The sequence below is a fragment of the Rutilus rutilus genome (assembly GCF_951802725.1).
Source record: "Rutilus rutilus genome assembly, chromosome: 1".
NCBI classification, from domain to species: Eukaryota; Metazoa; Chordata; class Actinopteri; order Cypriniformes; family Leuciscidae; genus Rutilus; species Rutilus rutilus.
In genome coordinates this window covers 20,886,767-20,912,299 of record NC_140209.1, presented here as the reverse complement: position 1 = coordinate 20,912,299, position 25,533 = coordinate 20,886,767, and the positions used below count along the sequence as shown (strand labels likewise).

Here is a 25,533-nt window from a genome sequence, read left to right as displayed (position 1 = left end):
CGACATGCAACGTAACAAAATATTTAATTCTGTGGGAGGGCCTGATGTGAGCATATCCTCCTACACAGCAAAAACTCCAGTGTTAAATTAACACTCCTGGGAGTGTATATGAGTCCACACTCAAGAGTGTAAAGTGTTAAAATATGAGTGTTAAATTAACACTCAAGAGTGTTAAAGTTAATGAGCTAAGTAAGTGATTAGTTTAGTGATGATTGATCATTATTGAAGACACCTGATGTTAACAAGCCGAATCACTGAAGGAGAAAATCACAAATTGTAAGCCACCGTTATGGTGATCAGTGTTTGCTTTAGTCGGGCTCTTGACCCTTATACATTTACTTTAAATTTTGTTTGGCTGTTGTATCTTATAACTGCCAGATGAACAAAGAAAAAAAGTGATCTGTAAACATATAAGGGTCAAGAGCCCAACTAAAGCAAACACCCATCACCTTAATGGTAACTTACAATTAGTGATTTTCTCCTTCAGTGATTCGGCTTGTTAACATCAGGTGTCTTCAATAATGCTCAATCATCACTAAATTAATCACTTACCTATCTCATTAACTTTAACACTCTTGAGTGTTAATTTAACACTCATATTTTAACACTTTACACTTTTGAGTGTGGACTCATATACACTCCCAGGAGTTTTAATTTAACACTGGAGTTTTTGCTGTGTATGCCTTTCCAATGTCGCTACAAAGATAAACAACGACATACATTTTTCTTTATTGTCCACCATGGATAAATTGTTTTGGACCTAGGGATGGGTGACATCAGACACATCAGACAAACTGCATATTAACTTAAGTAATCCAATTGATGTTAATGATATTGAACTGCAAGGTAAAGTAAGTGTGTGATATCAAAGTTAGTATGGGTAGCACTTTACACAACACACATTAGGCCCATAGGGTAATATCACAAAGTAACTTATTTTATGGTAATGACAAATAACTTTTGTAATATTAATGTGTCCATTTTTGGCAAAAATGTGTAATTATTAGCATTACAACAGTACTACATCATCAATGTAGAAATTGATGCAATGCACTATGTAATACTTTGGAAGCATTGGCTTACTACTACCTTCTCTAATTAATGGAACTTCCATATTCTTGAGGACAGATGAGGTTGTGTGACAGTACTGTTACCCAATAACTATTGTGAAATAGTGGGAATGACACAATGGCAGACATTCCAAGTCTCCCGGAAGTTCCGGGAGTATACCGCATATTGACTCCCTGATGCCCGCAAATTAGTTAAAATCTCCCGATTAAAAAAAATCCCGAAACTCTTAGTTTATCTCTACTCCCGAACCGAATTAATCGGAACAACGATATGCAATGCAAAAAGCATCTCTCCCCTCCCCTCCCCTCCATGCACACTAATTAGTCCACATTATTGACCCCTAGGGGGTCCCGTAGGCTTAGGCTAACCATGCCACTTTAGCTAAAAACGTTAACAAACACTAATTCAGTCTGCTGATTTGTAGTGCTGTCATCAGCCATGTCAAAACATGGTTAAAAACAGTTTTTTATTTATTTCAAACTGCAACATGCATACAGCAGAAGTTAGCTTAGGCTAATGTCAATGGTAGGATACCAGCTGTGCTAACGGAGCAGCGCACGGTTCCACTAACAACTAATTTTAACGCATTACGCTGCCATTTTGACACGACCCCATGTAACAGAAACACTGAAATAATTAAAATAATACAGTTAACACCGTGATCTCATTGCAAAAAAAAGGATTGCTGCCCTTACTTACCTGTTTGAAGGTGTAACGGTTACGGTACGCGCATCAGGTGCAGGCGAACTGAGCCTCGCTGGTGACGTCATTGCAGTTGAAGGTGATGCGTGGTATTTAGACGCATCTGCTCTCCACCGAAGTTAATGGGAAGGATTGGCGTATCATTATCACGTAAAATTGGATTTTGGCGTATGCATTGCACGCAATTTGAAAGTGTAAAGTCGTGTTATTTATACGCACATTGATGAGAACGGGTTGCATTTAAAGACACATGCACTCAAACGGCGTGCTGAAAACAGAGATGGTTTTGAGCAGGTAAAATGAGTGTTTTCTTACAATACTAATGAGAATTTTTAATTAAAGTACATTACAAACTTTTAATTTAGACCCAAGAATCATATTAGCTTGTACAAAAATGACATTATATGACCCCTTTAAGGTCCTGCTCAGGCTGACACCAAATCTGTTATTTCCAGAAATGTTAAGATCATTGGAAGATGACTGAACATACAGTGAATCATATAAATAAATAAATCAAATAAAAATTCCCACAATAATAGATGCTATGGCCAGACTGAATGTTTTTATTTTAAAGGTCCCGTTCTACGTGATCCCATGTTTCAAACTTTAGTTAGTGTGTAATGTTGTTGTTAGAGTATAAATAATATCTGTAAAATTATAAAGCTCAAAGTTCAATGCCAAGCGAGATATTTTATTTAACAGAAGTTGACTACATAAAACGGCTCGATTGGACTACACCCCTCTACTTCCTTCATTAGTGACATCACCAGAACCGTGTTTAGGCTAACCTCCGCCCACAGGAATGCTCCCTCAACTCTACTGGCTACTTGCGCACTTCTTATAACTTAGGCTACTGTGTTTACTCAGCTCTTACGGTGATTTTCTGAAGTAAAACTGACGCTTCATCTTTTGTGTGATGTACAATAAACTTTATTAAACTCATCAGTACATGTTTGATCATCATTCGGACCTGGTCCGAAACAGCAGACTTGTAGGCTGTTAATAAATAATGGATACATACAAGCAGATGACAAATACGTTATAATAACCGTAATTAAACTACTAAACCATACCTGTTTCATCTCTATACAGCACTCTGACTCTGTAGGCATTATTGTCCGACTCGAAATGAACGCCGTTACTGAGAGTTTCTGATATTATCATCATTCCGTGAGATGAATTTGTCCTGACAGACTGAGCTCGAGCTCATGAAGCTCCGCCCCCTGGGTCGTCCAGCAGCAGCTCATTTGCATTTAAAGGGCACACACTAAAACAGCTCGTTTTTCTGAGCCCCAAAAAAATGTCAATTTAAACATGCTGTAAAAAATTATCTGTTGGGTATTTTGAGCTCAAACTTCACATACACACTCTGGGGACATCAGAGACTTATTTTACATCTTGTGAAAAGGGGCATATAACGGGACCTTTAAAATGCTTTGAAAATCACAGAATAACACATTCACTTTTTTCAGTCTACTACAATACTATAATTTCTTCTAGTTGCTCTTATCTTTCTTTTTCTTGCTGGTCTTGTTGCTTTTTTATTTCTTCGTTCTGATTTTTTAGCTCTTTTAATTCTCCTTTCTGGACCTGCAGATGTTGATAGAGTTTTTCCAGTAGTTCATGTTGTTTCTGATGTTCTTCCAGCATCAGTTTGAGCTCTTGAACGTGTTTCTCATTTCTCTCTCTGAAATCATTCATTTCTTCTGCTTTTGTTCTGGCTTCATCTTCATGTTTCTTCTTTATGTTTACTATTTCCTCTTCATGTTTCTGTTTTATTTAATCTCGCTCTTTCTCTTATCTTTCTTTTCTCTTCTTCTCATCTTCTTTTTTCTTGATCTGTTCTGCTTGCTCTTGTTTCAGATCTTCAATATTTTTTCTTCCATCTCTTTCTCTCTTCTTCTCGTCTCTGACCATCTGCTCGTTTTCTTCTCTCCCATTCCTCTTTTCTCTCTCGTTCCAGTTGCTTATATTGTCTTTCCATTTCAGTTTTCTTGTTATTATATTCTCTCTCTTTTTCTTCTCTCTCTCTTCTCTGTTTCTCTCTCTCCTCCTCTATCTTCTTTCTTTCATCTTCTCGCTCTTTTTCAAATTTAGTTTTAAGGTTTACCTGTTCTTTGTGTTTTTCTCTCAGTTGTTCCTCGTGTCTCTCTTTTCTCTTTCTTTCTTCTTCCTCTCCTTTTCTCATCTGTTGTTTCTTTTCATCCTCCCATTCTTTCTGCTGTCGTTTAATTTCCTCTTTAGTCTCTTTTTTTTCATTTTCAGCTGCCTTTATTTTTCTCTCCCATTCATGTCTTTCTTTCTCTTCTTGTTCAATCCTTTTTTTCTCCTCCGAATCTCTCTTTTTTATTTCCTCCTCTTGTTTTTTTTTTAACTGTGCTATAATACGTTCTTGTTCGTGTTTCATCTTTTCTTGATCTTGTCTGTATTTCTCTTCTCTCTTTCTATCTTCTTCTTCTCTGTCCTTTCTCTGTTTTTCATACAGTGATCTCCGATATTCAATCTCTCTCTTCATCTCTTCTATATTTTGACGATATTCAGCTCTTCTCTGTTTTTCCTCTTCTGATCGTTTCTGGTTTTCAATCTCTCTTTTCCTCTGTTCTGCTTTTTCTTTCTCTTCAAACTCTTCTCTGAGTTTTTCCTCTTTTTCTTTGATTTGATTCTCTATTTTCGTTCTCTCCTCATCTGCTCTTTGTTTCTCTTCCTCGAGTCTCTTCATCATGATTTCCTTTTCCATCTCATATTTGTCTTTTATTGCTTCATGTTTAGCCTGAATTTCTCTCTCTCTCTCTTTCAGTATTTCCTCCATTCTCCTTTTAATGGACATCTCTGCCTCCTCAAACATGCTGTTAGTGAAGTATCGTCCCTCATTAGTATTCTTCACTTCTTCTATCATGTTCAACAGTTGAATCACTTGAGTTTTGTCTTGTTTTTCTCTGTTATTGAACACCAGGAATCTGTTTCCACAATCTCTGATCAGTTTCTTCAGTTCTGCAGAGTTACTTCTCTTCACATAATCCTCTATAGATTCATCCTCAAGATCGTCTCCTCTAGTGAACAGAACGATGCTGAACTGAGCAGATTTATGACCAAAGATCTTCTTTATCAGATCTACAGTGTCTGATTCCTCCTTGGTGAATCTTAAAAAACTCAACACAATGACAAACACATGAGGTCCAGGAGACGACATTGAAACACATTTCACTATTTCTTCCACCACGTGTTCATTTGACAGTGTCGTGTCAAAGAGTCCTGGAGTATCAACAACAGCTACTGATCGACCATCAACTTCACCAACTCCCTTCTTACAAACCTTCGTCACTGAATCTGGATTTAATTGGCTGTGAAACACCCGTCTTCCCAGAATAGTGTTTCCTGTTGCACTCTTTCCACTTCCTGTTCTTCCGATCAGAACAATCCTCAGACACTCCTGATCATCTGAAAATCATATTAGAAGATGTTTATATGTATGAATATACACATTGTGTGTTTAAACATATACAGTATCTATATCAGTCCCAAGTGGAACAATGCATGACTCTGACTTGCATGAGGTTTACAGTTTTTCTGAAGTGCAAAAACACATTTCTTGAAACCATCACTCACTTTCTCAAAACCTTAAACACAAACCAAATTTTCAAACCACATTCAGAGAACCTCTGACCCTTCTGGCAAAATCAAACAATTGTCTAAAAAATGATTTTATCTGCTCAAAATCAAACAATGATGTCAGATCATACACACATCAGTCAATATTATAAACACTACAGATCATTCGTTAAACACTACATCAAAAAATGGAACAGAATCCAGAGCATCAGTTACAGAAAAAAAGTATATTGTAACAAAGTAAACAATTACGTAAAAAAAGTATAGAAATGAAACTTACAGTAGTTAGGTGAATAAACTGTATACTGTATTCACTGCCAGTACAGTATAGTAAATATTGTATAGTATTGAATGTCTGTATATTCAGCACTTGTGTTCTGTGAAAATACAGTGACCAACTGCAAAAGCCAAAAAGGTTACAGAAAAAGCTCTAAATGAAAAGCACGTTACAGTTACTCAGAAGTGTGCAACTGCAGAATCAAGATCAATGAGAGAGATAGATTTTGGTTCTGCATCATGTCTTCATGCTGGGTCTGGAATTTTCTCCACACCTGCTTTTCCTCCTCCTCTTCCTCCTTCACCATCTCTTATACACATACTCTTCCCCCTCTCCCTCTTATATTGTTTCCATCCATTATTTGTATCAACTTTCAGTGCAATATTTTGAGTCAATTTTGGGACTCTGAACTGACTTGTATTAAAGGTGAACTAAGTAACTTTTTTACCTTAACTGAACAGCTTCGGAGTCATTGGAATGGTTATATTACTTATTTCGGGTTGAATGGTGGTCGTTTCGCACCCCCCTGGTGCCCGTGAGCGGAAAATACGCACTTGCAACTTTGAGACGGCGGGCCGCCGGCAGCCGCGGCAGGAAGTATCACGTGATATCAGGTCTCGCGATGTAAACAATTGCTTTACGGCCAAAAGAAATCTGCTCAAATACTGTCATTATTGCGCTCCCTCACGCTGTTCGAACCCGAATGAAGAAGACGTTTTAAAGAATGTCCCATCTGCTTTGATGTCGTTGATCTGCTAGCCTCTGGTGTCTGAGAATCACCAAAGAGTTTTTACAACAGTGTTGTCAAATATCTATTCCGAAGCTGTGGGGGGAGCTCTAGAGAGAAACCTGCGAGCAAAAAGCGAGAATACAGCGAAGAAATCCCGAAGCTACTGAGTGCTGCTTTAAGTACCGTTGGTTTGGTCTCATCATTAGAAATACGTGTGAACAATTTTGAGTCGTTGTGTGTAAACGATGACAACTGTGTTGTAGTTGTGTTTAACTTTTGCCTGCCTGTGATTAGCATTTTGAAACATAAGTGAATCACAGAGCAAAATGTGTTTTAGTGAATGAGTTTTGCAAACAGTGTTTTAATTGCCTGAACTTGTTTAATCCCCTGGTCCTCTTCGTTTAGGGGTCACACTTGGCTCCTTCCCGGTCAAAAGTGACCGAAGCCTTAAAATGTAACTTTTTTTTTTTTTTTCAGGAAAACCACCCAGCCAGCACAGCCATGTGGGGCCCAAATGGGTTTGACCTGGGCTATCTAACTGGGACCCAGCCAGTTTTGTCCTCGGTTTCCATGTTGGCCCCACATGGGTTTGCCCAGATGAAATGAACACTGCTTAGTATGCACAGTACAGGCTGTTTAATGTAACACTGAATCAGTGTTGGAGGTAATGAGATAATTAAGTGATTGAATAATGATTTTGTATTAGTGAAGAACACCTGCTGTTAACAAGCAGAATCACTGAAAGAAAGAGAAACACAAGAACTACTTCCAGCCACAGCCTTGGATGAAATCAACTGAAGATAAAATACATTACATCTCTCAAGATCTGATTAAACAACTCCACAAACAGCATTACCAGCTTCACTTATTAGTAACCAGACTGACTTTATTTCTATCAGACGTCTTCAGAAATTCTTATTGAGAATTAACAGAGGTTTAGATGTTGATTACTTATTTGAAAGTAATAGTTTGATTTGATGTTACCATTGTGGCGATCAGTGTGTGCTTTAGTCAGGCTCTTGACTTTTTAACATTAGTTTTTCTCTGTCAGCTGTATCTGTTTGTTGTGGTGAGAACAGCAAGAGAAAATATAATCAGATGCTGTTATCTGATTGGTGATAAGAATATAATCATCATGTAGTGGCTTAGCTCACTGATTATGTCTGAGGTTCATACGGGTAGTATGTTATTCATTTTGTTTTATTGTTGTGATTCTACAGCAAGAGAATAATAGAATTTAATCAGAACGTCAAATGATTTTTAACACACCATTTACATATTTTGGACTCCAGTGAGACTTACTCGCACACAGACATCAAGAATCAACATATGAATCTCAACAATGGTGACATGCTTCATGGTGCAATGCATTCTGGGAGCTATGGATAAGTTTCGTATGGTGCACTCAGAATTAGGGCTGGGCGATATCGCACGATATTGTTATGCGCATCTCATCAGTAAAGCCGGTTCCTTGATTAGTAGTAAATCGCCTTCACCTGCTTTCAGATGGAGCGGCATTTACTACAAAAAGCCGTAGTTAACTGACAAGCTGAGCCATATCGCATTAATATCGCGGACGTATCACCAGCGATAATTAATGCGATATGGCTCAGCTTGTCAGTTAACTACGGCTCTTTGTACACAGCAAAAACTCCAGTGTTAATTTAACACTCCTGGGAGTGTATATGAACACTCAAGAAGTTAATGAGATAATTAAGCGATTAATTTAGTGATGATTGAACATAATTGAAGACAACTGATGTTAACAAGAAGAATCACTGAAGGAGAAAATCACAAATTGTAAGCCACCGTTATGGTGATCATTGTTTGCTTTAGTTGGACTCTTGACCATTATATGTTTACTTAAGATTTTGTTTGGTTGTTGTATCTGAGTTATAACCGCCAGTTGAACAAAGAATAAAGTGATCTGATGGTGTTGGTTATATTATGACTATCATCATTTGAACTTGATCACTGTACTCATTAAGATCCTTCTTTCTGACTTTGATTTATGTTGTTGGTTACACAGCATAACTGTGAATCTGCATAAATGGCCAGAATTTTTTATATAATATAAAGGATTTCTTTAGTAGTTGTTTAAAAAAAAAAAATCTTTATTTTAGGCACACACAGACGTCAATATTCAGTCTATGCATCTCAACAATGGTGACGCACAGAATATTCAATTAGGAAAAGTAAATTACATAGACAATTCAGATTATATTTATTCATACCGCAATGCATGATGGGAGCCATTAATGAGTTGTGATTGGTGGCAGCCACTGCAACATGCTTTATTATTGTCACCATTGTTGAGATTCACAGGCTGATTATTGATGTCTGTGTTTCTAAATGAATTTATTTGAAAGTGTTTTGATCAGAACAATGTTTATTAAATATATTGGATTATAAGTAAAGTACTGATAATTATATGCTGTAGAAACACAAAGCTGCTGCTAACAAGCTAAACCAAACTATCTCAATAAGTTTCATTTTTCAGATCACAGCATGATTATGTCGAAACATAATCAACACTATCAGATCACACTTTACTTTGTTCATTTAACTGTTATAAATCAATAACAGCAGACAAACAACAGTAAAATTTAAACATACAAGGGTCAAGAGCCCGACTAAAGCAAACACCCATAACCATAATGGTAACTTACAATTTGTGATTTTCTCCTTCAATGATTCTGCTTGTTAACATCAGGTGTCTTCAATAATGATCAATCATCACTCAATTAATCACTTAATTATCTCATTAACTTTAACACTCTTGAGTGTTAATTTAACACTCATATTTTAACACTTTACACTCTTGAGTGTGGACTCATATACACTCCCAGGAGTGTTAATTTAACACCGCTTCATCTGAAAGCAGGTGATGGCGATTTACTACTAATCAAGGAACCGGCTTTACTGATGAGATGCGCATAACAATATTGTGCGATATATCGCCCAGCCCTACTCAGAATGCATTGCAGCATGAAGCATGTCACCATTGTTGAGATTCATATGCTGATTCTTGATGTCTGTGTGCAAGTACAACTTTCAGTAGTCCAACATGTGTAAATGGGGTTTAAAAATCATTTGATGTTCTGATTAAACTGTGCTGGATCTCTTGCTGCAGAATCACAACAATAAAACAAAAAGAATGACATACTACCCGTATAAACCTTACACAAAATATCAGTGAGTTAAGCCACTACATGATGATGATGATTATATTCTTATCATCAATAAGCTTACAGCATCTGATTGCATTTTCTCTTGCTGTTCTCACCATAACAAACAGATACAGCTGCCTGAGAAAAAACAAATGTCAAAAAGTCAAGAGCCTGACCAAAGCACACACTGATCGCCACAATGGTAACATCAAATCAAACTATTACTTTGAAATAAGTAATCAACATCTTAACCTCTGTTAATTCTCAATAAGAATTTCTGAAGACGTCTGGCAGAAATAAAGTCAGTCTGGTTACTAATCAGTGAAGCTGGTAATGCTGTTTGTGGAGTTGTTTAATCCGATCTTGAGAGATGTAATGTATTTTATCTTCAGTTGATTTCATCCAAGGCTGTGGCTGGAAGTAGTTCTTGTGTTTCTCTTTCTTTCAGTGATTCTGCTTGTTAACAGCAGGTGTTCTTCACTAATACAAAATCATTATTCAATCACTTAATTATCTCATTACCTCCAACACTGATTCAGTGTTACATTAAACAGCCTGTACTGTGCACACTAAGCAGTGTTCATTTCATCTGGGCAAACCCATGTGGGGCCTACATGGAAACCGAGGACAAAACTGGCTGGGCCCCAGTTAGATAGCCCAGGTCAAACCCATTTGGGCCCCACATGGCTGTGCTGGCTGGGATACAGCCGGTGAGTCCCGTGAAACTAGTACTCCTCGACAGGTAGAGAAACAAGCCGATCGACTTACTAATCGATGGCACAAACAGGGAGCGAGACCCAAAGGCACTCGAGACATCAGATTGTCACGAGCATCACATATTGCCGCAGTAGCATCCTCTACCCCAGATACAGCTCTGACAAGGATTGCAAACACTGGTCTGCTACCACCGCCTATACATCTTGAGAACAGATTTGAAGTACTAATGAATGTAAATGAGGAATCCCCAAATGTGATGAATGTGATTGAAAACAGACTGAATGGGCCAGTAGCTAACACTGATGCTAACTGGCGCTCAAGGTCGAGCAGACAGCGGCACTCAGCTCAGAGCGCAGCCGGGCCCAGGACTCTGATAGTGGGGGACTCCATAATCAGAAACATTAGCGGCAGGGATACAACTACGTGCTGCCTTCCACAAGCAACAACTTCTGATATAAACAGGGAACTTCAGAACATTCTGATGAAACATAAGACTGCAAATCGACTCATCATTCATGTGGGGAAGAATGATATTCATAAAGAGCAGTCAGAACTCCTTAAGAAGGATTTCCATGAACTTTTTGAAACACTTAAAAGACTGAAAGTTCAAACATTCATCAGTGGACCACTCCCAGTAAGAGGAACAAACAGGTTTTCACGGTTGCTTGGGCTAAATACATGGCTGCAAAAAACCTGCAATATAAAAGGAGTAAACTTCATTGACAATTTCAATCTTTTCTGGAGTCAGAGACAACTTTTTCATCGGGATGGCCATCACCCAAACAAACTTGGTTCAAGAGTGTTAAAGGACAATTTCTACTTCTCCCTCAATCATCCTTCTGCAATGTGTGCCAATCCACTCAATCTAAATGGCACACACACACCTGGACACAGTATGAATGACCACAGGACTTCACTTCAGCAGCAAAATGGACATGCGGTTGACATATCACACAAGGACAATGATAACACCACTCCGCCACAACAACCTCTGCTCACGGACTCAATCTCAGCTGAGCCCTGCCCACAGAGCTCACCACAGACAGCAGTGTTTCCCCTACCATTATATAAGGGGGGCGCCCCGCCCTCCTAACGGCTCCCCCCGCCCCCCTTGGAGGTCAAGTAAATTTGATTTGATTTTCTTTATAGCGACAGATTACAATTTGTTATTTTATAAAAAAAACAACCTAAATGGCCTTAAGTAATATGTTATTTATCTTATTTCCACGATGGCATGTCTTTTCTGTCTGTGTTTACAATTATCCCAATGAGTGCGCACACTCACACACAAACAAACACTTGCATCACATACAGTTGAGCACTAGCGGACAGAGAGCGCGCGGCTGGAAATGTGTCGCTGAACTGAAGATGGCAACACTCGCTCTACTGCGAGTAGCAGCCGGAGTAGCTCTCCTGCTCCAAGTCTAACGCCCGTTTCACATATATTTCGTTTGCGGTGAGTATTTTTTTTCCGTACCCGTGTTAACAGAGCTTTCACACTGCACGAGGATGCAGTCCGTCGATGATCGATCTGTTCCAGTTGCGGTGCGTATACAGCAGTGCAGAGATCGTTTCTGCACCGAGTCTATTTCTGCTGTGCTGCAAACGCTGAATTAAAGTGACAGCGCATGTTTCGTGGTCAAAATGAACACCGATTGACCTGAAAATGTAGTAATTTCACCATAAGTGCGATTAATTAAATAAAATGTAGTAATCTCACCATAAATTTATTTAATTAATTACTACTTTTTTCACTTTAAGACTGAGTTAAAGCAAGGAAAACTACAATTTACCTCAACAAGGCGACATAATGAACAACACTCGTCTTATTCGTGGAGGTGGAAAAACAAGTTCTTTGTGACATGCAAGATTTATTGTATTAAAATTTTAATACAAAAGATTTTAATATAAGTACATGGTTAAATATTTTACCACTTGCTTGAGCAACTTAATATATAATTATATAGAAGTAATGTATTGAATAATACATTGTTTAAATTGTGTTACGTGAACGCGCGTTCACAGCAGTGGTGCGTCTGACAGGATTATTCTCTCCAATAAATGCATCATAGAAATAAAAACTTCTCATAAAAAAAGCCCATTTAAAATTTATATATATATTGGTTAGTATTTATAAATCTTTTTTTAGTTGTTAGTTAAAAAACAAAACTATTTAAGCTCTGGTCCATTAATATTAACAAATACTTCTATAAATTTAACAAAGGTTATTTGCAAAAGTCAATTTTAAAAAGATTTAAATATGTTTATTTATTTTTTTAAAGAGATATCTTATGTTAACATTTTTTAACTTTTACAAACCATTACCCTCCCAGACAACCAATTTATGTGACAGATAGATAGATAGATAGAGATAGATAGATAGAGATAGATAGATAGCGTCTGTGTCAATTTTCCCCAAACCAACCAACCCCCCCCCCCCCCCCCCCCCCCCCCCCCAAAACCTGTAAACCTAGGGGAAACACTGGACAGACATATTAGAGCTGCTCCAAGATTCAGCACCCAAGGACGACTTCCTGGAAAACAGCCAGGGAAGCCAGGACAGCATATCACAGCCTCCTTTAACACCAGAGCAACAGCCCCTTTCACCAGACACCTTTTCCCTCTCCCCAGCATCGCCACTTCTGTGCTTCTCACAGAAAATGGAAGAACTGGTGTATGCTGGAACCAAACTATCCCACTCTTTTGCTGCAAGCCCCCAGATAACAACCAAAAAACGACAGGCACCGCTGCCACCAAAGCCTGCGGGCCCAGCTCGTCCTCCCCCTCCTCCTGTGAGAGCTCTTTGGCCTCTGCCACAACGCCAGGGCCCACACCCTCCTCCATCTGCTCGAGGTGAACCAAAAACAACTGATACCAGCTCTCAGTGATATGTGTCGGGTCCCCGCTCTGATAACAGTAACTTTCTCAAATGTTTACAAAACAAGCGGGAACCCAGTGTGCCTGTATCTTTCTCTATAGCTGTTCTATTACATGATAGAAAGTCTAAGGCCTTCAATAGCCGTACAGCAAACCCATCTAATCTGGTGCCTATTACATGTGAAAGTAAGATTGATGTGGGGACAAAAAGTACGACTGTTAAGTTAGCACTTTTAAACATTCGTTCACTTAAAAATAAATCACTTCTAGTTAACGACTTAATAACCACAAACAACCTAGATTTTATGCTTCTAAATGAAACCTGGCTAGAAGACAGCTGCAGTGCAACAATCCTCAATGAAGCAGCCCCTCCTAACGTGTCTGCAGAGCTGTTAAGAGAGGTGGGGGTCTAGCTGTTCTTTTTAAAGATATCTATCAATGTAAGCAAATATCATTTGGGAATTACCCTTCTTTCGAATATCTGGGTATTGTGTTAAAAGGTGCTCCACGCATTTTACTTATCATTATTTACAGGCCTCCAAAATACTCTCCAGCCTTCGCTGAGGACTTTACAGAACTGTTATTAACAATTACCTCAGAGTTTGACTGTTTTGCCATTGCTGGAGATTTTAACATTCACATAGATAATGCAGAAAACAATATGGCAAAAGAAATCAAAACTGTTTTAAAAACTTTTGATCTGACTCAGCATGTACATGGACCCACACACAATCGTGGACACACTCTAGATTTACTTATCAGTAAGGGTCTAAACATTTCATCGATTGTTATTAAGGATGCAGCGCTGTCTGATCATTTCTGTATTTTCTTTGATATATTGATCTCTCCTGCCATTGAAGCGAGATCTGTGTCTGTCAAGAAGAGATGCTTAAATGAGAACACTAGTGTCCTATTTATGAATGCTATATCCTTAACACCAAGCATATCTGCAGACTCTGTTGATTTTCTCCTTGATTCTTTTAACTCAAAAGTTAAAGGTGTAATTGATGATATTGCTCCTGTTAAAGTCAGGAAGAAGAGTGGCAGACAAAAAGCACCTTGGAGAAACTCAACAGCAGTGCAAAATATGAAAAGACAATGCAGAAAAGCAGAGCGCATGTGGCGGAAGACAAAACTTGTAGTCCATTATAACATCTACAAAGACAGCCTTCATGCTTTCAATATGGAACTGGGCAAAGCTAGACAGACTTTCTTCTCAAATATTATAAACAGTAATTTAAACAACACACGCACTCTTTTTGCTACTGTAGAGAGACTGACAAACCCCCCAAGCCAGATTCCCAGTGAAATGCTCTCAGACAGCAAGTGCAGTGAGTTTGCTTCTTTCTTCTCTGAGAAAATCAATAATATCAGAAAGGTGATCAGCACATCCTTGAGTTGCACTGGGGTCAGACAGACCAGACCACCTGAGAAAGTAGTTACTATGTCTGATTTCAAAGAAATTAATGGCAACATTTTGGAAGAAACCGTACAGCACCTTAAAACATCAACCTGCGCTCTTGACACACTTCCCACATCATTTTTCAAAAGTGTGTTAAACAGTTTAGAAGCAGATCTTCTAGAAGTGGTAAATGCTTCACTTCTCTCTGGTAGTTTTCCAAACTCCCTGACAAAGAGCAATCTGGATAAGACCATATTAAGCAACTATAGACCGATCTCAAATCTTCCTTTCATAGGCAAGATCATTGAAAAAGTTGTCTTCAATCAGCTGAACAAATTCTTGAGCTTGAATGGATCCTTTGACCATTTTCAATCTGGTTTCCGACCGCACCACAGCACAGAGACAGCGCTCATAAAGATAATAAACGATATTCGCTTAAATACTGATTCAGGCAAATTATCAGTGCTGATACTACTCGACCTCAGTGCTGCATTTGACACTGTCGATCATAACATACTTCTGGACAGGCTGGAAAACTGGGTGGGGCTTTCCGGGATAGTCCTAAAATGGTTCAGGTCATACTTAGATGGGAGAGGTTATTATGTGAGTATAGGAGACCATAAGTCTGAGTGGACATCCATGACATGCGGAGTCCCTCAATGCTCAATTCTTGTGCCACTCCTGTTCAACCTGTATATGCTCCCAATGAGCCAAATAATGAGAAAGGACCAAATCTCTTACCACAGCTATGCAGACGACACACAGATTTACTTATCCCTTTCGCCTAACGATTACAGCCCCATTGACTCCCTGTGCCAATGCATTGATGAAGTCAACAGTTGGATGTGTCAAAACTTTCTTCAGTTAAACAAAGACAAAACTGAAGTCATTGCGTTTGGAAACAAAGATGAAGTTCTCAAGGTGAATGCATACCTTCACTCTAGGGGTCAAACAACAAAAAATCAAGTCAGGAATCTTGGTGTGACACTAGAGTCAGACCTTAGTTTCAGTAATCATGTCAAAGCAATAACTAAATCAGCATACTATCATCTGAAAAATATTGCAAGAATAAGATGCTTTGTTTCCAGACAAGACCTAGAGAAACTTGTGCATGCTTTCATCACCAGCAGGGTGGATTATTGTAATGGACTCCTCACTGGCCTTCCCAAAAAGACCATAAGACAGTTGCAGCTCATACAGAACGCTGCCGCCAGGATTCTGAGCAGAACCAGAAAATATGAGCATATCACAACAGTCCTCAGGTCTTTACACTGGCTCCCAGTTAAATTTAGGATTGATTTTAAAGTATTATTACTGGTATATAAATCATTCAATGGCCTAGGACCTCAATATATTGCAGATATGCTCACTGAATATAAACCCAACAGATCACTCAGATCATTAGGATCATATCAGCTAGAAATACCAAGGGTTCACTCTAAGCATGGCGAGTCCGCTTTTAGCTATTATGCCAGCCGCAGCTGGAACCAGCTTCCAGAGGAGATCAGACGTGCTCCTACTGTAGTCACATTCAAATCCAGACTCAAAACACATCTGTTTAACTATGCATTTACTGAATGAGCACTGTGCCAATGCTCGTCCGACTGTTTGTACTGCACTGTATTTTATTTTATTTTTCTAAACTGTCTTAATTATTCTTATTTCTTTTATTATTTTAATTTCTTCTATGTAAAGCACTTTGAATTGCCATTGTGTATGAAATGTGCTATATAAATAAACTTGCCTTGCCTTGCCTTGCCTTGCCTAATGTCGTGTAACCGCCTGTAAGGTATACTGTAGCTCCCTATATAAATACATAGAGAGGCTTTTTGATTCCCATTGTTTTTTTTAGACATGATTTCTCCATTTTATTAGTTTTTTTATTTAGATATATATTTAAACATTCTAAAAGACTACTTTTTGTCGAGGTTTAGATATTTTTGTTAGATAACTATCAGGTTTTGCATTATGATTACAATCACACAATAATATTTGGTTAGAAAGGGAACACAATGCAAGCATTTTTGTTACTCAGTATTTGATCATTTAAAAAACTAACAAAACAAGGGATGGATAGTGATAATTCCAAAAACTTTATACAGACATTTTGCTCGACACGTCCAAGAAAAAAAAAGCGGTGCTTTCAGTTTTATTAACATGTTGTGGTGTTACATCTGTGAAATTTCAGAGGAACTTTCTCCCATTTTCCCCTCAAAATCTTGGGTAGGCTGTGCCTCCCTTGCCTCGCCTGACGAGCCGCCACTGGTCACTCAGTCAAACTCCAGCAAATGTGTACAAACTGAAGTATATTTGGGGCTTTAAGTTCAGCAGTTTATCAGTGTTTTAGCTTGTAAAAGCTTCAGTGACGCGACAGTAAATTAAGCGTTTGGAGACTCATTTAACCGGGTTCAATTCTCTGACCATCAAGAGCTGCTTGATGATTGTAAAACACAAGATATCATTTCAACTTACAGTTTATTAAAGTTTGTATTGCTTACGTTTTTGTTTCTCTTCTTCTCTTCCCATCTCTTCCTCTTGTTTAAGTTTCTCCCATTTCTCTCGTTCTCTCTTCATCTCCTCACGCATCTTTTCCTCTCTCTCCACTTTGTCTTTAAGTTCTCTTTTATATCGTTCTTCTTTCTCATTAAATTCTTCTTCTCTTTTCTTCTTCTCATTCTCTACTCTGTTCATTAGTCTGTCTATTTCTGATTCATATTTGACCTGATTTTTTTCTTTTTCTGTTGTTATTTTCTCTTTTTCTTGTCTCATTTCCTCAATTTCATGTTTAAATGTCTCTCGTTCTCGTCTCATCTCGTCTCGTATCTCTCTCTGATGTTTCTCTAGTTCTCTTATTTCTCTTTTGAGTTCCTCTTCTCTTCTCTTTCTCTCTTCATCATGATTCTGTCGTTCTTCCTCCATCATCATTCTCATTCTTTCTTTCTCTTCTTCTTGTTTCTTCATCCGTTCTTCTTTTTCTCTCATTAGTGTTTTATATTGCTCTTCTCTCTCATTAAACTCTTCTTCTCTTCTCTTTCTCTCTGTTTCATGCTTCTGTTGTTCATTCTCCATTCTGTTCTTCAGTCTGTCTATTTCAGTTTCATATTTGACCTGAATTTTTTCTTTTTCTGTTGTTATTTTCTCTTTTTCTTGTCTCATTTCCTCAATTTCATGTTTAAATGTCTCTCGTTCTTTTCTCATCTCATCTCGTATCTCTCTCTGATGTTTCTCTTGTTCTCTTATTTCTCTATTGAGTTCTTCTCTTCTCATTCTCTCTTTGTCAACATTCTGTTGTTGTTCCTCCATCATCATCTTAATTCTTTCTTTCTCTTCTTTTAGTTTGTTCATAAGTTCTTCTCTTTCTCTGTTCATTTGCTCCATCATCCTCATCATCATCTTGTTTTCTTCTGCTTCATGTTTAGACTGAATTTTCTCTCTTATTTTCTCATCCTCTTCTTCTCTTCTTGTCTTTTCCTCTTGTTTCTGTTTCTCCCATTTCTCTTGTTCCCGTCTCATCTTGTCTATCATGTCTCTCTCTTTCTCTTGTATTTGGTTTTTAAATTGTTCTTCTCTTTTTATATATTCTTCTATTTTCTTTCTCTCATTCTCTATTCTGTTCATCAGTCTCTCTGTTTCTGTGTCATATTTGATCTGAAGTTTCTCTTTTTCTTGCTTCAGTTGCTCAATTTTATTTTTACATTTGTCTTGTTCTCTTTTCATATCTTCTTCTAGTTTGTTCATCTCCTCTTCTCTTTCTCTGACTCTGTCCATCAGGATCTTCATCTGTTGTTCTTGACTTTCTCTCTCCATCTGTCTGAACATCTTACACGAGTAAAAACTCCCTCCATTTGCTTTCACCATGTCGTCTATCTTCTCCAGTAGATCAGACACCTGTGTTCGGTCTCCAGTCTGATTATTATTGAACACATGATATCTGTTTCCACACGCTTCAATCAGCTTCATCAGAGGAGATCCAGGTTCTCCCAGATACTGATCAATGGTTTTGTCCTTCAGAAAATCTCCTCTGGTGAAAAGCACCATGGTGAAGATTAAAGATTTCTCACCAAACGTCTCTTGGATAATCTTCACTGATGTTGCTTCTTCTCGAGTGAATCGTTGTCCTAAATTGAGCACAATGATGAACACATGCGGTCCAGGCAGGATCATGGAGATGCAGTGTCTGATTTCTCTCTGGATCTCTTCATTAGTGAGTTCAGTATCAAACAGTCCTGGAGTGTCGATCACAGTAACATGTCGGCCGTTGATGTCAGATGATTCTCTCTGACTCTCTTTAGTCACAGATCGGTGAGATGTTTCTGCTGTAAACGCTTCTCTTCCTAAGATTGTGTTTGCTGTTGCACTTTTCCCAACTCCAGTTTTTCCCAGTAGCACAATCCTTAATTCATCTTTGTTTTCACGTGAACCTGAAAATTAAAAACAGAACAAATCAAAACTGAAATTTAAGAAAACGTCTTCATTCATTCAAGTCACAAGATTATCAGAGGATTGGGGTAAGATGAGTCACTTTTCACCGTTTCATTAATTTTGATGAGTCAAAAATATTCTTTGTTATATTTATACCAAATCAAACTCTAAAATTGCCTTTTAATTTTCCATAACTAAAAACGGTTTAATAAGCTTTGGCACAACTTACCCCATGCCTGTTGTTGTTATAATATGCTGGTCAGTAACCACAACGATGGAGAATTTATTATAATTTCTTTAAAAAACTGACACTCAGGAGAATACAGGAAACGTAATGATAACCACTAACCAAACATGCAACATCAATGCAAGACTCAACACTGGGAAGAACTAAGGGCTTAAATACACAAAGAGAGGTAATCAACTGAACAGTTGTGTGAAACTAATTAACAACCAAGAAAATTAACTAGGGAACACAGAACACAGGCAAAATGGGAACATATTACTGACTGAAAACGAAACCAAACAGAACTAAACATAACCCTGACATTATACCCCTCATCGGAAAGGCACATCCTCGCACCATAACTGTATGTAACAGTCCTGAGGAGGGAAGGTGGGGGTCCTGGGGCAGATGGGGTGCAGGCGAAGGACAGGAAACTGGCAGAGGTGATGGTGGAAGAAACCAAGGCTGTGATGATGGTGAGATGATCCAGGGAGGAGTGGGGAGCAGGAGTAGCCAGACAGGGACCCAGAGAACAGCCAGGACGATGGTGCACTGCAGTGTCAAGGGGGGGAGGAGGCATGGTGGAGACTTGGCTGACGAAAGCAGGGGGACAACTGATAGAGACAAAGCCAAAGAAAGTGGAGACCCAGGCTGAGACAAGAGCCAATAAGACCACACAACATTGATGGTTCTAGAGAGCAAGGAGGAGCCGCAACAACAAGCAACCAAGATGGAGCCAGGAGGACAGAGGACTGAGGTGGAGCCGATGGGACTGAGGAACAAGACAGAGCCAGAAGAAAAGCGGAGCCTGATGGAGCCATAGGGGTGGAGGGACGAAGCGCAGCTGAAGTACAGCTGAGGGAGGGAGGATCCAAGGTGGAGCCAACTGGTTAACGAGCCGAGGTGGAGAGATGGGCTCGCAGCAGGAGGCGGGACCAGGGGATCCTCATGACTAGGCGGAGCTGGAGACCAGAAGACCTGAGGCAAATCCAAACAGCAGAGTGGCATCAGAGGAGAAATCAAGGGCCTGAAGGGAAACAGTGGAGGTGTGGCTGAGGAACTGTCTGTTATTGAGGACGTGGGAGAGGGGGGCAAAGCAAGATCCTCAGAGACACAGGAGACTTGGAGCTGGGTGGGACACATTGTGCGGTCTGAAAACTTTGTGAGGCACGCCAGGTCTAAAAAAAAAACCTGGTATAGTCCTCCAGGCTTCATTGCTCCTGTTCCAGGCAGAGCAGTTGGACAGCTCGTAAGTCCATGGTGGGGAAACGAAAGAGCAGCAAAAAAAAGAATCTAGGTCTTGTTTTTTTTTACGCTATGCTGGTCAGTAAACGCAATGACAGAAAATTTTAAATAATTTCTTTAACAAACTGACACTCAGGAGAGTACAGGAAAAGGAATGATAACCACTAATCAAACATGTAACACCAATGCAAGACTCAACACCGGGAAGAACTAAGGGCTTAAATACACAAAGAGAGGTAATCAACTGAACAGTTGTGTGAAACTAATTAACAACCAAGAAAATTAACAAGGGAACACAGAACACAGGCAAAATGGGAACATATTACTGACTGAAAACGAAACTAAACAGAACTAAACATCAAGTGTAGCGTTAGTTCTGGCAGGTCACGTTAGTCAACCTTCCATCAGCTGACTCTCAGCTGATCCACGTCTACCTATAGGAATACGACGCCTATCACTGTATTCATATATAAGCTCCTTCAGTATTATCAGCAGCTATCACGTTTCTCAGAAGCTAATTACCCTCCTCCATCCCCAGCTCCTCTTCTCATCAGTCAGGATTTGGCATTCTGTTTCCTTTTGAATCAGGCAAAATTCTCGAATTATGTTGTACATTATATAAATCTTGAATTAATGATATCTGCAAAACATTCATGTTGGTTCTGTTCTGTTATAAGGGTATTGCTGCTCTCGCTACTCTTATCCATGCTAGGCTACATGGATGGACAGGGAATTCTTGCCCAGAACAGAACCATACCGCCAATCCAAACTGTATGCTAATTGTCAATCGTATTTGACGATAGTGGTCCTGACAGAAATAACCCTGACATTACCACCCCCCACCCCCCAGAGGCACATCCTCGCACCATAACTGTATCTAACAGTCCAACTGAGGAGGGAGGGTGGGGGTCCTGGGGCAGATGGGGTGCAGGCGAAGGACAGGAAACTGGCAGAGAAGACTGTGGGAGAGACCAAGGCAGTGATGATGGTGGGAGGATCCAGGGAGGAGTGGGGAGCAGGAGTAGCAGGGGGACAACTGATAGAGACAAAGCCGAAGGAAGTGGAGACTCGGGCGAAGACAAAGAGCCAATAAGACCACACAACATTAATGGCTCTAGAGAGCAAGGAGGAGCCGCAACATGAGCAACCAAGGTGGAGCCAGGGTGTCAGAGGACTCAGGTGGAGCCGGTGGGACTGAGGACCAAGGCAGAGCCAGAAGAAAAGTGGAGCCTGACGGAGCCATAGGGGTGGAGGGACGAAGCGCAGCTGTAGGAAGAGAAGACCTTGATGCAGGCAGAGCAACATCTGATCAAGGTAGAGCTGGAGGGACAAGTGAGTCGGTGCAGCCATAAGAACGATGGGCCCAGGTACAGCTGAGGGAGGGAGGAGACAAGGTGGAGCCGACTGGTCAATGAGCCAAGGTGGAGAAATGGGGTTGGCAGCTTGCGTTTTTTTATGCTATGCGTAAAAAAAGTACTTGTATTTAACATTACTGTTGTAAATACCACTCACGCAGAGCCGTCTTTGCACTCTTCCACCATGCTTTCTTCGTCGACTCTGCTATGATTTACGTCTGAAATGTGTGCTAGTGTCTTCCATAGAGGCTGCTTCATATGTTGTTGATGTATGTGACGTCGTGCCGTAAAGCAAGTCATGATTCTCGCGAGATTTGTCGGGAGATTTGTCCCCCCTCCCCCCACCATGATTCGCCCTACTATGAGTTTTACCATCGAAAAGAGTTCGAAGCTGTTATATTAAGGTACAAATCTTCCATAGTGTGCCTTTAAAACCAAGGAAAATGAATAGAGAACACAGAACACAGGCAAAAATGGAACACAGTACTGACTGAAAACAAAACAAAACTATGAAACTAAACATAACCCTGAAAGTAGTAAGATTATGAGTGGTTTTGGACAGAAATACTATTCATCCTAAGTGAACATTTTTAACTTTTAAAGAAAATTGCAGTAGTTCTGTAATAAAATGATAAATTGAGTAATTGAATAATAATTGTAATGTTTAAGAATTTGAGAAGAATTATTATTTGGCATGATGGCATGTTCTGCCGTTTACAAATACAAATGTCTAAAACACTATAGAATAAATATCTACTGCAGAATTTCTAGCTCCATAGTTTTAGATTTGAACAGATTTTCTGGTCATTACCTTGTGGCAGTAAAAGTTTCTCAAGTGAATTAATTTTCTTCTTCATCTCTTCAAATTGCAGCAGTTTTTTCATCTGTGCCTCCAGAAATGTCTCCATGGAGAAAAACTCTCCTCTGTTTTCTTCCAGCATCTGCTCAACGTTCTCCATCAATGTGGACACTTGTGTGGTGGGACCAAAGAAATGATGTCGTCCTCCAAAACTCTCAATGACAGACTGTGTTTCTTCATTGAGCTCTGCTGTCTGATGCTCTGAATTCTGCATTATGAGGATCATGATGTGTTTGTTGATTCTTGAGCTGAATATCCTCTGGATCTCCTCCGTTTCTGCTTTGTCTTCATTATTGAGTGGAACATCAGGAATAATGAGGAGGAAAACATGAACTCCAGGATCACAGAGAGACACACAGTGGAGAGTCTGATGCATCACTTCCTCCTCTGAGAGCCGAGTGTTGAACAGAGCTGGAAGTCCATGAAGATCCACGTCTGATCTTCTGTCTGTCTGCTGCAGGATCAGCTCTGATATGGAGGATTTTAATGTGCCGTCGCTCCCGCACACAACCAGGTTCAGCTTCTCTCCCTCTGAAACTGATAGAAGAACATTTAAAAACTGTTCATTTATCACTAGAAACATCAAATATCATCACACTCACGTCTTTTGGCCTGTTGCTCCATTGTGAAATACTGTGAAGCTTCAGCACAAACCAGGTGCCGTCCATCATTCATCTGTAAAATGTCCTCAAACGTCTGCAGAAGATCATAAGGAGAGCTGTTTCTCTGAAGACTGAAGTGTCTGTTGCAGCATTTCTGAATGATTTTCTGTAGGGTGTCATTGGATTCAGTCGGCTCTTGTGTCGTGAGTATCAAGGTGTGTTGATAAACCTGCTCAGAGAAAGAGTCCAGCACCTTCTCCACACACTCTTGATCTTCTGCTGAACACTGATCATGTTTGAGGAGCAGAACGACCACATGAGGTCCTGGATCAGACAGATACACACACTCTCTCACGGTCTGTGTGATCTGACGGAGTGACAGATGTGTCTGGAGCAGCTGAGGACTGTTGATGATGGTCACATGTCTGTCCTTCAATCTTCCTCCGACTCTCTCCACAACATCTGGAGGAGCTTCACTGTCAAACGCTGCTCGCCCTAATAAGAAGTTTCCTGCTCCACTGTTTTCTGACACACTCTTCCCCACCAGAACAATCCTCAGATCACTCACTGAAACACATACATGAGCAACCTGTTATGATATCAAGATCTTTACCAAACTGGAAAACATCAGCAGAAGCTGCTTTCAAGGTCTGAATTTCACATATGTGTTTAGGAGGGACTAAAACTGACCATATTAATCACATATGTTCATGAAAGTTAATCAGTGTTCATCTATATAAAGACTTACTGGAGGGTGGGTCTCTCGATTTGCTGCTTTTTCTCCTGCGAGCAGAACCGCGAACAACAGCTGCAGAAACAAAAACACTTGCATTTGGATCTTGATTATGACTCAATAATTCCACATATCAGCTTCTGCAGGTTCTCATTTTATTTTTTCATGTTTTTCAAAAAGCAACAAATGTAAAGCCAAGTACAACTGTGCAACTACCAACCCAGAAAATGTGAAATGTGACCCAGTAACTTTGTTTTGGTAAGCCTTTCTCTGCAAGCATGTCAAAAAATGAGCCGATCAGATTTCGCTCCCCTTCTGACGTAGGAAGGGGATCTTATTATAATATTACCTCCTGTTAATCTGCACGTTTCACCCACGGCGCCACCATTTAGTTTTCACAAGCGACAACAGTGTAACCAGTTCTAACGTGATGACAAAAGTTTGAGGAATCATGTAAACTGTTCTGTCGTTGAGCACAGACGAGCACTGAACACTATTAGACTTATTAGTCATGACGGTACATGCAAGTCGATGAGATGAATCAGTGTCACTCCACAACAACTACATGTAACATCTAAATGTATCCACTAACCATTCACAAACGTCCATTTGTGTCTAAAAGTTGAACCTCTTCCTGAGTCTCTCCGTAAGGCTGCACTTGCTACTGGTTATTTCTGAGATTCTGGATATGTGAAATTATTTGCATGTTTTGTTATTGCCGGAGTATCCGAAGCTCATGTAAAGGATCGGTCTCTTCTGGAGGCGGGGAGCAGCAGCTCATTTGCATTTAAAGGGATAAGGGGCAAATTTGACAAGCTATAATAAATGATCTGGGGGTATTTTGAGCTGAAATTTCACAGACACATTCTAGGGACACCATAGAATTATAATATGTAAAATGTCACTTTTAAGTACTTTAAAGTACATTTTTCTACTGTAAGTAAGTTAGACACTTTTAAGTGAAACTTCCCAGTTAACCTTTTTCCTGCCAGTGAAGGAATTATCCGGCTTTCAGTGTTTTCACTCTTATACAGAAGGGGGTGCTATTACACATCTTCTGAAAGAGTACAGAATCTCCTGATCAAAACGCATGCGAAGAAGAAGCAGAAACGCAAGGAAGAATCATTGCTGACGCACATTTAGGGCTGTTGCGATAACTGCAATATTGTAGTACTTACAAAGCCAAGCGCAGAGGAATGCAAGTCACCACAGCAACCGCGATATTTGCCATGTTAAATAAGTTAATAATGATAAGGCTGTGTTTATCATGGTGATTTGTACTGAGGTTTCATGGATTTGCAATTAAGAAGTTTAGACAGTGATTGAGAGAGATGGATTGAGCGTGTGCGATTCTACGTCAGTCTTTGAGGTCAAGTCATATTCATGAAAAGGTCGCCGTGTCCAAGGAAAGCGAAATATTTGTTGTATCATCCTTTTAACCTTTAAGGGACCGTTCACATATCGAGTCTTTAGCGCTCAAGTTCATACTGGAAGCGATGAGAAGCCGAGCTACAGCACGCGTTTTTCGGTGGTGAA

General features: G+C 39.6%; 1 protein-coding gene across 1 annotated transcript in view; it reads right to left on the bottom strand.

Annotated features, from left to right (window-relative positions):
• Window positions 1–1,182: 1,182 nt before the first annotated feature.
• LOC311291708 (uncharacterized protein) overlaps window positions 1,183–25,533 on the bottom strand; it is a 93,118-nt gene continuing 68,767 nt past the window's right edge. The window contains exons 6-7 of the mRNA XM_084410899.1: window positions 17,054–18,976; window positions 1,183–5,211 (exon numbers count right to left, since the gene is read on the bottom strand). Of these exons, the coding sequence (XP_084267025.1) occupies window positions 3,641–5,211; window positions 17,054–18,976 (3,494 nt within the window). The 3' untranslated portion in view covers window positions 1,183–3,640. The remainder of the gene's footprint in view (window positions 5,212–17,053; window positions 18,977–25,533) is intronic.